The sequence below is a fragment of the Marmota monax genome, unplaced genomic scaffold (genome assembly GCF_021218885.2).
Source record: "Marmota monax isolate L192 unplaced genomic scaffold, Marmota_monax_Labrador192_F-V1.1 WCK01_AAM20220418_F8-fsc00001, whole genome shotgun sequence".
Lineage (NCBI taxonomy): Eukaryota > Metazoa > Chordata > Mammalia > Rodentia > Sciuridae > Marmota > Marmota monax.
The window spans coordinates 36,264,109-36,280,089 of NW_026693777.1; the positions used below are offsets into that span (position 1 = coordinate 36,264,109).

Sequence of the window (15,981 nt, forward strand, 5' to 3'; positions counted from 1 at the left end):
CGATTCCACGACAGCTCCCTGAGCAGCCTCCCTGCCACCAATCTCGCCCCCTCCCCACAGACTCGTTTTCTACTTCCTATCAGGGGATCAGGGCACTCTGTCGCTTTATGGTGTTCTGATTGCCAAACTCTAAACCTATAAGGATGATCTTGTTCACCTCTCCCCGGCCCTATTCCATGTTCCATGTTCCAGCTCTGGGGTTCCCTAGGGTTACCAAACTCTCTTCCCTCCCAGTGACTGCACCTACTGACCCAGCAAGGCCCACAAAGTATCACTGTCCTATGAGGAACAAGTTCTATTCCCCGTTTCACACATACTGTCACCAGCTCTAAGAAATGTCACTGGACCCATCCCCAGCGTTGGATTAGGATCTGTGTGTGTTCTAATCCTGTGCTCATGCCCATCATAGCACTGAACAACCTGTCCCACTATGGCTGCTTTATCTTGTTTCTCCCACATGAAGAGGTTCTTGAAGGTAGGGGAAATAGTCATTTCTTTGTTATACAATCTCACCTCCTGGCAATGGCGAGAAAACATGTATCCTTGCTCTCATGGAGGTTGGAGTATGGTGTCAGAGAGATCAATCAAATAACCACACTAGTAAAAGTATAACTGATAACACACACACCACATACACACACACACACACACAGAGCGCTATTAAATACCATGAAGGAAGGAATTAAGAGGGCCTGTATCTGACAAATCTGGAACAGTATCATCATAGGAATTCATGGTTGGATTGAAATTTGCAGGATGAGCTGGAAAATAGTGTGTGCATGTGTGTGTCTAGTTGAGACTGAGGAGGGTTTCAGGGACACTTTTTTTTGTGTGTGTGTGTGTGTGTGTGTGTGTGAGAGAGAGAGATACAGAGAGAGGGAGGGAGTAGGGGGGATAGAGAGGGAGGGAGGATGGGAGTGGGGGGGCAGAGAGAGGGAGGGACTGTGGGGGGGAAAAGAGAGGGAGGGAGGGTGAGAGTGGGGGGGAGAGAGAGAGAGTGGAAGTGGAGGGGGAGAGAGAGGGAGGGAGGAAGAGAGAGGGAGGGAAGAGATGTGTGCACACATGCACACAGATACAGAGGAAGAGACAGACACTGAAAGAAGGGGATGTGGCTGAGATTAAACAAGAGATGAGGAGATGGGGCAATGCCTACCAGGCCATATTAAGAATTTTGACCTTTATGTCAAGAAGGATTAGAAGCCGCTAAAGGATTTTAATAGGGAAAAAAGTTTGACCAGGAGGAGTGGTGGTAGCCTGTGAGCCAACATGCATACTGAAGCTATCACTTGCTTTCAGTGTGAAGAACAGGGAGGAGGAAATGCATGCTGGGAGTCCAGTAAGAAGGTTATCACAATGGTCTGGGAATCAGATTATGGCAGCTTGGACTAAGTCATGGCATAGGGCCAGAGGGAGATACACAAATTCCAGAGAGATTCAGGAGGTAAAATCCACACAGTTTAGTAATGGATAAACTATTGCTATGGACTCATGAACTGGCCAAATGGCTATATGTAAAAGATGCTTAGAAAATCCAGACACTCTAGAGCTGGGGTCAGCAATCCATAGCCCTTGGGCCAAATCCAGCTGAACACCTGCTTTGTTTTCAAATAAAGTTTTATTGGAACACAGGCCCCCTGTTTTGTTTGTGTTTTGTCTACAGCTACTCTTTGCTACAGTAGCAGAAACAAGAAGTTGCCACAGAGACTGGCTCACAAAGCCTGAAATGTTTATTATTTGGCCCTTTGCAGAAAAGGTTTGGCAACCCCTGCTCTACAATCCTAAGGTACCAGCCCATTCTACAGTTCAGTGAATGTTGTTATTATCAGCCCCACATAAGAACTCACGACAGAATGAGAGCTGAGGCCAAATTCATACAGAGGCTGGGCTGGTGGTTAAAGGGTTCCTGTGAGCCTACTATGTGGAGATGGTTTCTGTGGATTTGCTGTGGAGGAGTTCACTGTTCCAAGCTGTAAGCTGCAGCTGAGCAATGACCCCAATCCTTCACTGGCTGCCCACAGAAATCCTGGATGTCTTTGGCACAGTCTTCCTACGTTGTCTGCCAGCATTAAAGGGCTGACATAGCAATTAAACTTATTAAGCAGCCTGACCTCATGTGGTGAGGAATTTTAAACACCAGATGGACAGGCTTATTAATAAGGGAGTGTCTGGAAGTTCTAGTGCATCTACCATAGGAAGATGCTTGTGTGTCCTTCCTGGAATAAAATCCAGCTTCCCAGCAAAATGAAAGGGTAAGACTTTCAATTCCATTTCCCCTTTCCAGTGCTTCATTCAAGGAAAACATTAAATAAAGGGCTCTCCACCCTATTAAGCATTTATGTCAAACATATACAAGCACGTGCTTGAGTACAAACTCTAGGGAATGCAATGCTGAGAGAGAAGTTAACACTTTCAGAATTGATCATTTTCTTGAGAAATACAAAAGCAGCAAAGCAGCTGTCACTGCCTATTTCTCCAACCTCTACCAACTCTGGGAATTGCTGCTCAGAAATAATGAATGCTCTTGGCATGGAGAGTCTGTCACTTAGACAAATTAGGCAGATTTCCAGGAATGGACCCTTTAATGTTCTTGGGCTGTTTTTTCTCGCTGACAATTGTCAATTGGATGATAATCCCTACCTTGTCACAGGCCCATTTATCATGTGAATGTTCAGCATACTTGGTGACGATGTATTCCAATTTCTCAGGCAAGGAAAAACTGTGAAATGAGAGGAAAAAAATTTACAACCTCCCCAGGCACTTTATCCAGACATGGTAGAGGATAGGCAGAATTAGAAATCAGCTGGCAGAATTTGGATGTGATCAATCCGATAATCTCAAAGCTGATGTGACTCTCTATACAGCTGCATCACTGAGCAGAAGGAGAGGCGGGCCAGGATTAGGCCACATACACCCTCAGGTCTAATCACAGGATTTCTCTGAAGAAGCCTCTGGCTGCACAGGTGGCCCCCTCCAGCTGCTCTGGGTTCTCCTGTCTCCCAAAGAGCCACTTGGGAGCCAGGGCCAGACCTGCCCAGGTTAGACAGTGAGAACGTAGGAATGGCAGAAATGCAGAGCTAGAGGACCATATGTTACAAAGTAGTGGTTGTCTACCTTTTTGGATTCAGTGACTCATCACTATTAGAATTTTGGAAGTATTGTAGACACCTGTTCTTTCTGTTCGCCCAGCAGCTCTCATCCCTTCTGTTGGTAATAGCACCTCAGTGTCCTTGGCGTTGTGTAGTCTTCTGGCAATACATGCAGTTTTATATGAACTGCCATACAGGACAGGAACATGACTAGGCAAATCACACTCACTCCCCCCAGAATTTGAATCTTGAGTTGAGTGAGACAAGGGTAGAAAACTCTTCAAGGTGATTCATGCAATGGGGATAGCCAAAGGTTGTCTATTTGGTCTCTGTGCCCTGATGGTAGGCTTTGCTGGGGTCTTAGTCAGCCTTCCACTAGGTTTTGATAATGACCAGTGTCCTGGTAATAAGGTCTTTTATTTTAGCCAGAGTCAGTCCCTATTCCTTAAAGAATTAAAGAATCATACTGATGTCCAAGGTGTGTGTGTGTGTGTGTGTGTGTGTGTATTTATATCATTTTTATTCTTACCAGCAATGCACAATGATTGCAAATTTTTAAAAATTTTTTAAATTGTTGATGAACCTTTATTTTATTTATTTGTTTATATGTGGTGCTAAGATTTTTAACCCAGTACCTCATACATGCTAGGCAAGTGCTCTGCCACTGAGCTACAACCCTAGCCCCCAAGGTATATTTGAATGAATCAAAATATTAAGGACCCACTCATCATTCGCACATAATTGCTAGAGTGTGATGTTATTTTATAATATTTATAAGAACATCCAAGTTATTATACCACTTACTTTATCATCCTTTGGCAGCTTACATCTTCATAGGACGAAGTTCTTTAAAACCAACACCTATTTCTTTTCTCTCTGGCTTGAAGTTTTACCATACCCTTCACCTCTTCCTTGAAGTGGTCAATTCTTTTTCCCAGCATCCCCTCAGCTCAAGGCTCTGTCCAATTGAATGTGTACTTAATTTTCCCAAAGATGGGTTTTATGTTATCAAAACTGACAGCCTTCTGGGAAGGGTTAGGTTTTCTTTGAAAACTACTGCCACAAATACAAGTCCCAGGGGACAAATCTTATGTTCCCTGCTCAGGCAGTTTTGGAGTTCTTCATTTACAATTCACCCGCAAATGAAGACAGTATGCCCCATAACACATATCTTAACTGGGGAGGAAGTACAACAAGCCAAAATTGAGAATATTTTGCCAAAAAAGATAAACACACTTCCATGGCCTAATGAACATTAGTGAAGAATTCTGAAAGATGGGGCTGGAGTTGTGGCTCAGCGGTAGAGAGTGCTCACCTAGCACGTGCGAGGCCCTGGGTTTGATTCTCAGCACCACATACAATAAAATAAAGGTATTGTGTCCAACTACAACTAAAAAATAAATATTAAAAAAAAAACAATTCTGAAAGAAATGAAAAGTTGCTTTTTCAGGCTCATCCCAAAATTCTAGCATCCCTTCATGAGGCAAAGAGCAAGTCCAACCTCTCATATAAGGGACCCCAACCGTTCTGCCATCACAACTGAGGCCCCATCAGAGTTCAGCTGAGTGTTATTTATGTTGTTTTGATGGGTGATGCAATTAAAAATTTACAGGTCTAGTTCACAGAGAACAAAGACTTTGTCAAAAAACTCATTAATAAGTTAATTGCATCATTTGTCAGGGTGATTCTCTCCATGCCTCAGGTGACATTTATTTATGGATGTATCTATTTCTTATAATAAACCACTCCCCCCAAAAAAAGCCCAGGATATAATGATATGGTATTTAATCAGATATGGCTGGATTAAACCTTGTGCCTGTTGTGACTGGAAGCATCAAAGGAAATGATGAGCAGTATTGGCAGGAGGGAAAGAGGGGATACTGAAATGTCTTGCTATATTCTGAAAGAAAAATACTGGCTACTGGACAAAATATAGAACCCGTGTAGAGAGGACTGTGGACTCACTTCATTGTGTTGATAGGTTTGGGATCAAAATTGCCATCTGCATCCACCGAAACTTGTTTCTCCAATGTGGCTGTGATTCTGGTATCAAGATAGTCTGGTGGCAAGGCCCCAGCAATAGCACTGAGACAAGGCAGGGCCATTCGGAAAAGATCTGGGTCATATTTCTGCAAGGAAAAACAGAGACCACCTTAGTAGATAAACTGCCAGGCAGGACCATTCACTTATCAAGGGAAAAGAAAAATTGCACGCATTTGTCCAGATTGACCAAAATACAGAACACATAACTCCTGCAGTACTTTCTGGTGAAAACTGACATTCTTGGAGGACAAGATGACCATCTATAAAGCCCTGAAGCCACCATGTACTTTAAATTGAGAAATAGTTAGATATTTATTTATAGATGCATCTATAGATATTTCAAGAATATCTAAGCTGGACATAGTGGTGCACAACTGTTGCAGACACTTGAGAGACTGAAGCAGCAGGAGGATCTCAGTTCCAGGCCAGCCTTAGCCAAAAAAAAAAAAAAAAAAAAAAGGTCTGGGGGTTTATCTTCGTAGTAGAACACCCCTTGGTTCAACTCCTTGTACAAAAAACAAAACAAATCCCAAGACTATCTAAAGGTTAACACAGTTCTCATGAGGACAGAAAAGTCTATAAACTTGTTCACCAAGAATGGCTATAGAAACTATCCTAATCTAAGACAGGAGAGGGCACAGTCAGCTTTGCCAGGCTCTGTGGCAGCTGATGTGGGTCATATGTGAATATCATCAGCAGTCCACTCAATGTCAAGTCCATTCTCTCCTGAATCAGTCAAGAATGAATTCTTATGAAATAATAAGGACTTAGAAGTGGCTTTTGATCTGTTCATACATGAACCAAAGGAATCCATCCAGAAGCAAAGAAAATTAATTTACCCACAGGTGGACAAGCTATATGCTCCATCTAGACTTCTCTACAAAAACCAGATCTACTCATTTTCTACTTTTAAAGTGGGTGACCTCACAATTCTAAATACATTGGGAAGTGGAGCAAGGTCTGAGAATCATTTGTATTTCAATCAGACTGACCCATGAGGCTTGGCACTGAGTCTCTGAGTTCCCACTCAACTTTCTTCTCACATGAGTGTCTGTGAAGCCCTCCCCAGAATGCTTCCAGGTCTCCTGACACATCCCATGGCCCAACACTAGGGAAAACGTCAGGGTTTTTCCTTTTGACTTGGTCTTGGTGAAGGCTGTTGATCAGGAGCCACACCAGGTCAGAAGGAAAAGAATGGGAGGTAAGTCATCAAGACTGGAACTAAAATTATATATATATATATATAAAATTTACTCTAGTGGTTGCTCTCCATTCTATTAGCTTTGTGAGTCTAGCCAGTTTTTTGACCTCTTAGACTTTTTTCCATCCTGTAAAATGAGGATTGTGGTAGTTCCTATTTCAGAGAATCAGGGTAAGGATGATTGTGGAATACATGTGAAGTACTTAGCACAATTCTAAACTGGTAAAGCTAACCAGATGCTAGTTACTACTATTTCTGGGTGCCTGGGTCATTGAGGTCCTCTCTTTTTGTTCAGGAAGCACTGCCATTACCTTGTGGGAAAGGGAGTCAAAAATCCCCCAGAAGAGCTTCTCTGTGAGGTGCAGTTCTTCCTCCACAGCCAGCCCGTAGCTCCCCCATCCTGAAGGCAGACAGTAATACTTCCAGCATTGCTCATAGTGATTCGTCAGAAGCTGGGAGGTTGAGAACAGGATTGCACCAGTGGGGTGGGGTAGAGCAAATCCACAGGCATCAAAAACATGCAGGGGAGAATAAAATTGTATGCAGAGATCATGAGAATGAAACCAACATCGGAAACAGCGGGGCTGTCTACAAAGAGGCCCTTGAAATCCCGCTGGGAAAGGTCTGCTCTTGTGCCTAATGAGCTCTAGCCTGTGCCAATCTGCCTGATTAATTCTCATGCCTCCTAATGTGCCCCTAGCAGTTACTAGAAAAGGAAGAGGAACCGTTTCTACTTCAAGTGAGAAAACATTGCCTTCTGAAAACAGTTACTGTGCTTTTCCAGCCAGTCAGGTTTGGTAAGAGCTTCTCAAGACCTTTGCTTATAATTCTGGAAGATCCTGGAGGATATGCTTGTATGGGGAGGGGACAGTGGACAGAAATTTATAGGTCTAAAAATTTCCTCTGCATTCATTCCTACTGGTGGTTTCTGTGCCTTTCCCCACCCTCCAGCGGCCCAGGGATACTATTGCACTTTCACATCTGGCCAGTAGGGGACAGAACACTAGTACTGACTCCTTCCCAGCCTCTTCCCCACACCTGGGTGTGAGATCTAAACATGAGCTTATTGAGTGGATCAATGCCTCTTAGGAGCTAACATCCAGCTGCTAACAGAGCCCTGGAGAGGAAACAATGCTAAGTTAAGCTGTGCCAACCATGGTTTTCAGTTAAAATACTTTAGGGGATTAAAACAGGACTGTTAGGGTTAGAGAGAATTAGCTTTAGAGGACTGGGGAATCTCTGCAGTCATACAAAATGTATGCCTGGCATGGAGATAGGATTGAAATAAAAATTTCAGGGAATTCTGGTTATCCCAATAAAATCCTTCCTGAAATCCTTGCTTAGGCTATTTCTGAAAAGAAGGAAAAGTTCTATTAAGATCATTAGGCAGGGTTTTCAGGTGTGGCTGTTTACTGCTGACACTTTTGGACGGACAAGTATGGTAGAGTCTTGGCACGAAAGACAAAAACACTGCTCTCCTGGGTGGGCGGCTGATTCTGGCACCACTCAGGCCCAGATGCTCCTGGTGCTATGATAAAATAGTTTAAAGAAAATCAGGAATGAGTCAACGAATAACAAGATGGCTCTGGGCTCTTTTCATCGATAAAGAAATAGGAAAAAAAAAGTAAATAAAAAAAAAATTTGTTACAAAGGAAAAAAGCACAAAACGAGTATGCAAAAGGGACATTTCAGTTCCTTTAAATGAAAAAACACAGGGACGGTCAAAGCTTTTTGAAAATGAAAATATTCTGAAAAACCAACCAGATCAGGAAAACACAAAATCCACATCCCCTTAGCAACCATGCTAAAAAATAGGTAGCCAGTAGAAAGCAATTAAAGAAAATTGGAATAGTTAATGAACATAACAAATCTACTCTCTTGATCCTGAACATTCAGGAAAGGGGTTTGATTTTGTGGATTGCATACTATTAGCTAACCAGCCACTTGAAGGTATAAAACCCATATTTGTGTGTACCTTGCTCCCCGCATTGTGATGACATCAAGGCATATGGATAAACTTCCAGAGCCATGAACTGCACTTAGAGGTATTTACCTTAAGAGGCATTTTGCAGTATTCATTGAGTTGTGGCACATCGAACACCAGCCGCCGCAGGAGCTGCTGCAGCATGGAAGGCCTCAAGTGACTGCAGCAAGGAGGAAGAAAACAGGAAGACAGGACAACATAAAACAAATCAGGAAGAAGCAGCACCAAAGAAGCACTCCACGGTAAGCACGCATTAGGGCTTAGCCTCAAAATAATCAGCCCCTAAATACAAGAACTTGGGTAAAGAACAGTGGATGACAAAGTCCTTTAAAAATTGAGTACAGTTAATGTTCAGAAAGAGGGACTTGTGCTAATGAATTGGGATACCTAAGGTTAAATTTCAGTCTCCATGTGACGGTTATTCTATGCAGTGACTATGAGCAAAGAACTTAAGAGAAGGAAGGCGCAGTTGATCTCACAGCCTTTTGAATTCTGTAAGGGGAGAAGCTAGAGCTGACCAAGCTGCACAGGTGGAATCTGAGGCCACCTACTGGTGTGACTTGAAAGAGACTTCAGGTCTCCTGGTTACAAACTGATCCAGGCAATTTTGAGGCTTTGTTCTCAAAACAACTCCTTAAAAGGCAAATAGTAGTTAATTAAAGAATAATGTATCAAATTACAGAGTTCATGGCTGTGGTATTTGGACAAGTAAATTCTGAGGTAGACAAAGGAGAAATAAGCAACATTGATCAGCTTTTATTTTTTAGGTTGCTGACACTTAAAACCCAGTGGAACCTAAGGATTTTTTCCAGAAAAGGTGCATGTATGCATGTGTACACACATTTGCGCCCATGTATGGGCGCGCGCGCACACACAAACACACACAAATTTGCTACTTGGGATCAATTCATGAGTCTCTGGATTCCTTCCTGCAATACCTAAGGAGCTATGGAGACAGGGCTAATAACTTTGATGTTAAGGGCATGTCCTGAGGGAAGAAATCCTTCAAGTACCTACAACAAGGTGGAAAACAAAACTATATTTGTTTCCCTACCTCTCTTAGAGCTGGCCCTGTGATCAAAGCCCTGGGATGAGAATACCTACCTCCAAGTATGCAGCCCTGTTTCTAGTGATTATAAGGTAAAATTATTCTGTTTCACATTATCGTTCAAATATTGAGCAATTAGCACCTAAGATTGACTAAGTAGAATAAAACCAAGAACATAATCTATCTGTAGCCCTACTGATTCCTGACTTATTAAGAATAAACAATAAAAGGCAAGTTAAGTATCAGTTTGTCTGTTTTATCTAGAGCTCATGTGGGAATAACAGAATTGTGCCAGACCCTAAGTGTAGAGTAATAGGGCTGGTGAGCTGGAGTTTTTGTTTGATGCAAAAAAAAAAAAAAAAAAAGAAATTCTCCCACAAATCTGGTTTCTTTGAAAATATCTGCATTCAAATAAGTCACCTCAACATGGCACTGTAACAAAGAGCCAGCAGTGCTGGGAAGCGGGGCTTCTTGCTTGATGAGGTTCCTAAGACGCTTCAGATCTAGATCTGAAGCTCTCCATGCAGAACTGGTACTGACAGGACTATTTCTTCTTGTGAAAACTCATTATTTAGTCACTTTGCCACCATAAACAAGGAATGGGCCATTATTCTTCCTTTTGAAATGGCAAAGTGGAAAACCTAGTATCCTATGATTCCTAGAGGTTTATCAGTATATCCGTGTGTCTACCAAGCTATGTGTCTCTTGCAAGACCCAAAAATATTGCAAATAACTCAATTCTCTATCAGTTGCTATGGTAATCTTGGAATGGATGAGATAATCAGAGTATAGGATCTGATTTTAGAAGGGGATCTCAGGGAGAAACCCCCTTTTGAAGCTTGGGCCTAAGCCACCTTCCCACCCTCCACTCCCCACCCAGGGAAATAGTACTGTGTAGAGACCCAGTTCATTCTCAGAGATAGCGGAAGACTGTGGGCTTTAGAAGAAACAAAAGCAGTAGATATAGTTTAATCTTAATAAAGCATCTTAAATATAGAGACCATTGCTATATTTGAAACATGTGAGACTGCCCTTCTGAAAAATATTTTAAGCTTTATTTTAAGGGTGGTTTAAGATTTACAGAAAAATTAAGAGAAAGATGCAGAGAGTTCCTACATTTTCCTTCCCCCCACATGCATAGCCTCTTTCATTATCAGCACCCACCCCGCAAGCATGGGACATTTGTTACAGTTGATGAACCCATATTAACATGTCACTATTGTCCAAGCCCATAGTTTATACTGGGATGCACGCTTGGTGTTACAAATTCTATGGGTTTGGACAAAAGCATAATGACATCTCTCTATCAACTTAGTACTGCACAGAGTATTTTCCCTACCTTGAAAGTCCTCTGTGCTCAGTCTATTCATATCTTTCTTACAACCTCTGGAAACTACTGATCTTTTTAGGATCTCCATAGTTTTTTGTTTTTTCTTCCTCCAGAATGTCATCATATGGTTGAAATCTTATAGTATGTAGCCTTTTCAGATTGGCTTCTTTCACTTAAGTAATATGCACTGAAGGTTCCTCCCTGTCTTTTCAGGCTTGATAGTTCATTTCTAGTAATTGTAAGGTAAAATTTACTCAATGTTTTATATTATCGTTCAGATAATGAGCAATTAGCACTTAAGAAGTAATGATATTCAATTATCTGCATTGTTATAGTTTATCTTTCCATTCATCTACTCAAGGACTTCTTGGTTGCTTCCCAGTTTTGGCAATTGTGAATAAAACTGCTGTGAATATCCATGTACAGGTTTTTGTATGACAGAAATTTTCGTTTTCTTTGGGTAAGTACCAAGGAACATGATGACTGGATTATATTCTAAGAAACTGCCAAAATATCTTCCAAGAAGCTGTGCCATTTTGTATTCTCATCAGCAATGAATGAGAGTCCCATTTGCTCCATCATCTCCCCAGCAAATGTGTCGCCAGTGTTCGGCGACATATTCTAATAGGTGTACTGTGGTATCTCATTGAGATTGTCTCAGTTGCTGTCCTAAGAGAACTGAAGAATTGTTTGTTCTGGATAGCCTTAGCCTCTAATGGATGGTCATATTTCCTGTGATTAGGGAAACAACTCATTCAGCAAGAATCGGGACTATGCTGTGCTGGTCCCTAAAGGGGAAGCCAGTTGATTCCCTCTCCCAGGCAACAGAGAGTGATTCTCAACCTTGGCTGAATACTAGAATCACTTGGGGAGCTTAGAAAGCTAGAATCCTAGAATCCATCCCAAAATACTTTGATTTTGGGGGGCTGGGTATGACTTAGATACTAGGATATTTATTTAGTAACCCATCAGGTGACTGTAATATGCAGTGGGGAGGAAAACCACTGGCTTAAAAACAGATGGTGGTCCTAGACCATGCTGCTGAGACCGGCTATTGAAAGACCTCCTTTTCCTTTGCTCCAACCAGACTCGATGTAGAGTCTGAGAACCCAAGACACTTGGGGTGACCACCCTTAGTTTTTGCTTGGCTCTGATGCCCTCTACAGTGGTAAAAACTACTGCCCTTAATTTCCCAATGTGACTTGAGACTCTTTGCTCCAAGTCTTAGGAGGCCTGGAGGTAGCTCACTTTGATTCACTTAGTCTGGCCTTTGTGTCAAGCCTTCATCTTTAGAGGATGGAAAAACCTGCTCTACTTGAGAACTAAACAATTAGTTCATAATCTGAGTGCTTCAGGCTCAAAAGACAGTCTCCTCTCTTGGTCCATTGCCCCATGAGCTAAAGCTGTGTCCTCCACTTCTCCATAGTGAAAGATGAACTTCAAGGGAGAGTCTGTGGCAAATAGAGGTACCAAGCACATTGTAGGAGGAGATGTCTGGGGGATGGCTGGAGGATCAGGAAGGCTTGGCAGCTTCCTCAGGCTGTGTCACCAGTTTTTAGATTACACAATTAAATGCAGTTGGCATGGATTCATATACAGAAGTGAAAAACACAGGAGAGGGTACTCACTTGCAAATGGCAAGCAAACATTCTTCTATGGTATCCCTCTGTGCTTTGGTGAGGGATCGTCCCTTGGAAAGCCTGTATATGGTCTGCAGTGTGGAATCAATCAGAGAGGTGTAGTGCTCTGTCCCAGCAAAGAGAGGGGCGCATCTTGTAAGGAGTGGGAGCACAGCGGAGCATATATACCTGTTCAGTGCCAGCGCTGACTCTGTGGTGCTGAGGGACACCTAGGGAAGGGGATCACATGCTTGTTAATCTCTGGAGAACAGCAGAGCTTACCCTGTGCACTGCCCTCCTGTGCTGCAGGTGGAGAAAGCATGTTTCCCAGCTGCAGAGTGAACATTCTACCTGGTCACATACCTATTTTTCTTTTACATTTAAAATGAAATAAGAATAATTTAAAAATCCCAGAAGAGCAAAGATCAAAAGTTCGCTGGATCTCAAATGATGCTCTAAACATCCGTTTCCATCAAAGAAGAATTTTAAACTCTTATTAAAATCAACAGATGACAAACAGTTTAACCCAACATCCTTGAGGCTTGCAGGCCCAACTTCTAGGCTACAACATTATTATTTCTAACTTTAGTTCTCTTGTCTCAACTTATGGGGATTTGCATTGTCCTCTTATGATTGGAAGGTTAGTGAATGGTTGGTTATAAGCCAGGCAGCCTCCCAAATTGACCAGTTTGGTGAACTTTACAAAGAGAATGTGAAACTCTGACCAACATCATTTAACTTGTAAGCATTGTGAGCTGTTCACCACCTGATAAATGACATATTCATCACTTCAGGGAGCCTTAACCCTGCACAAGAAAAAGTATAAAAAAGGAATAGAAATCTAGGGCTTTCTGTAAGATTCTGGCAAAATTCTTGCTTACAATGTTCTCTTTTGTTCATTCAGATGGACAGGCTGAATTCAAGGAAAACCCATTTAGTGACACTAAATATAGCGAAAGCATGATTAACTCCCATCTTTGAAAACTGCAGAACTTCAAAAGAGACCTTGAGATTCGCAGAGATAAAATATTATCATTATTCCCTGTGATTATTACAGCCACTATATTTGTAACACATTTTCTGTAACTTATGATTTGAAAAGCTGTTTTCTTTGAACTTTACACAATTCTGGGTGTTCCTATTAATTATCACAAGTTTGTCTTCCTGAAGCTTTTGGCAATCATGCTGGAAAATAAAGCTCATCTTTCCCATTTATCATTTTCATAGACAGAGTTGTTAGAATGAGGAAGTCAGAGCAGAGCTTTGATTCCAATGGCTTAAAAGCTTTCAAATGAGAATGCATGGACTTTGTGTTGGGGAGTTGATTTGATATAAAACCTTTTTTGTTGCAGATGGTGCTTGGAAAAGCATGTGATCGAATACCAGATGCTAGAACAGCATTTGCTGTTTACTTGGTCTATAAAAAATTAAATGCTTTGATCAGGAACCTCAGGGAGGCCTCACAAGTTAAAAAAAAAAGTATTTTTTTAAAATCAAGAAACTCAAAAGTTCAAAACAAAAACAGTAGTGGATGCATTATTTTTACTCTCCAAATGGTTCATATGTCCCCGACACCTTATGGACACATCATTTCTCATGTCCATGCCACATATAGATCTCCAGGCCTGAGTGGAGCTCCTGCCGTCTTCCATCACTTGGGTAGACCATTCAAGGGGAATCCACCTCAGTATCTGCCGCTGACCACCCACTACAAAAACACACTTCTGTCTCTGTTGGACATCATGTGGAGCCTTTGAGAAAACTTATAATTGATGAAAAACAACCTTAAACTAGCAAGATGTTTTTCAGAATTAAGCTGCTCTAGGTTGCTTTTTCTCCTTGGACCCAGGACTCCTGGCACACTGCTTTTCTATGAGGTTCTGATATTTGGCAGCTGGCATCTCCGTCTTTTTACTCCCGGGGTCTCCTGTTACTGTTGAATTGCTTTCCTACGCCTTGGTTTCCAAACATGCATTAGCCCTGGGCCTCTTGTACTGACCTTTGCCACATTGCTGGCTTTCCACCTATTCTACTTGATGGTCAGTATGCTAAACCATGAGAGTGGAAAGGGCATTTCCAGCCGAGAAGGAAAAGTCAGGCTTTTCCATCAGTAATAGAGCCATGTTTTCAACCAAGGTGATTTTATCCCCCAAGGATGTTTGATGATGTATGAAATTATTTTTTGCAGGGGCGGGAGAAGGGATTGGAGTGGTATTGGTATCTAGCGGGTAGAGACCAGGGATACTGCTAAACATACAATGAGCAGGATAACCCCATACAGAAAATGGTGCCAAGGTTGAGGAACTGTAATTGAGTTTTTTCTTACCCTTTAAAGCAGACTACAATGTAATGAGTGACAGGTAGAAAATATTTGGTTGTAAGTCTAATGTTTCTAATTTGCAATAAGGGGGAAAAATTAATTTTTTTTTCTTATTTTAGCAACTTACTGTATCTAGAGAGGCAGAGGCTCTTAAGTCGGGTAAAAATCCAACCTCCAGCAAGTGGAGCAGAAAAGTTTGATCCTTAATGCCATAAACACGGTCCAGGAACAGCACCATGGGTGCCTTGTGGTCAGGGCAGAAGTTGGCTGCCATATCAGGCTCACTGACTGACCCATCTGAAAGACAGAAAATGTCATTTTTGTTTTTCTATCTTACCCTCAAAAGGCAACATAGAACTTGTTCTAGTAAATAACAGGATTTTGGGAGGAAAAAAACACAATGCTGTGCTGGAGCCAGCTTACACTGGATTGGGAGAGCCAGTTGTTAAAGTTCCAGGAACTCCCTGAGCCAGTTCCTAAACATGGATGGCCATTATTAAGCAGGTGGTATATGTGCACTATGGAGTTTTACACAAGCATGATAAAGAACAAAATTGTGACATTTGTAGGAAAATGGATGGAACTGGAGAACATCATATTAAATGAAATAAGCCAGACTCAGAAAGTCAAGGGTTGAATATTTTCTCTTATGTCTGGAAGACAGAGATAAAAAAGGGGTAAAAAAGAGATTTTCATGAGGAAAAACACTAAAAGAAAGGAGACTAGTAGAGGATGGGGATCAAGGGAGGAGGAGGGGAGGAAAAGGGAAGGTACCGAGCAACGAAACTGATTATATAATGTGCGAATATGAATATGTCACAATGAACCCCATTATTTTGTATAATTATGATGTACCAAATAAAAATTTTTCTAAAAAATAAAAACTAACAAGTCAATTATATTATAAAAGGTAACAAATACTCATAAATAATTACTTCCCAATTCTTTTCCTACAAACTATCCTTTGGAGATTGTTTAGTATTGATTGTGTCTGTTTGCTGGGAATACAATGTTGTGTTGTGCCCACTCTCTTCCCTGGGTGGGCAGGAGGGAAGGGTGCAGCTGCTGGTCCTCCTGCCCTGAGCACCGATCACCTCCAGCTCAGGCCTGAATGGCTGCTGAGACTGACATGATGTCTTGCATATGCTTGGTGTTTTAAAGAACATTATTTTGTAAGTGTTTGGGCTGGGATGTAGCTCAGTGGCAAAGTGCTTGCCTTGTATTTGCAAAGCCCTGTGTTCAATCCCCAGTTTAAAAAACAAAAACACAAAAACATTTTGTGCTCAAAAAACACTTCTTGGGTAACACTGAATTCAACACTTTTTTTCTTTACCACATGTTTTCTCAGAG

At 41.7% G+C, this 15,981-nt stretch overlaps 1 protein-coding gene across 1 annotated transcript in view; it reads right to left on the reverse strand.

Annotated features, from left to right (window-relative positions):
- Ryr3 (ryanodine receptor 3) overlaps window positions 1-15,981 on the reverse strand; it is a 517,407-nt gene that overhangs the window by 99,639 nt on the left and 401,787 nt on the right. The window contains exons 47-52 of the mRNA XM_058584663.1: window positions 14,759-14,928; window positions 12,321-12,541; window positions 8,384-8,474; window positions 6,642-6,782; window positions 5,052-5,215; window positions 2,638-2,716 (exon numbers count right to left, since the gene is read on the reverse strand). Of these exons, the coding sequence (XP_058440646.1) occupies window positions 2,638-2,716; window positions 5,052-5,215; window positions 6,642-6,782; window positions 8,384-8,474; window positions 12,321-12,541; window positions 14,759-14,928 (866 nt within the window). The remainder of the gene's footprint in view (window positions 1-2,637; window positions 2,717-5,051; window positions 5,216-6,641; window positions 6,783-8,383; window positions 8,475-12,320; window positions 12,542-14,758; window positions 14,929-15,981) is intronic.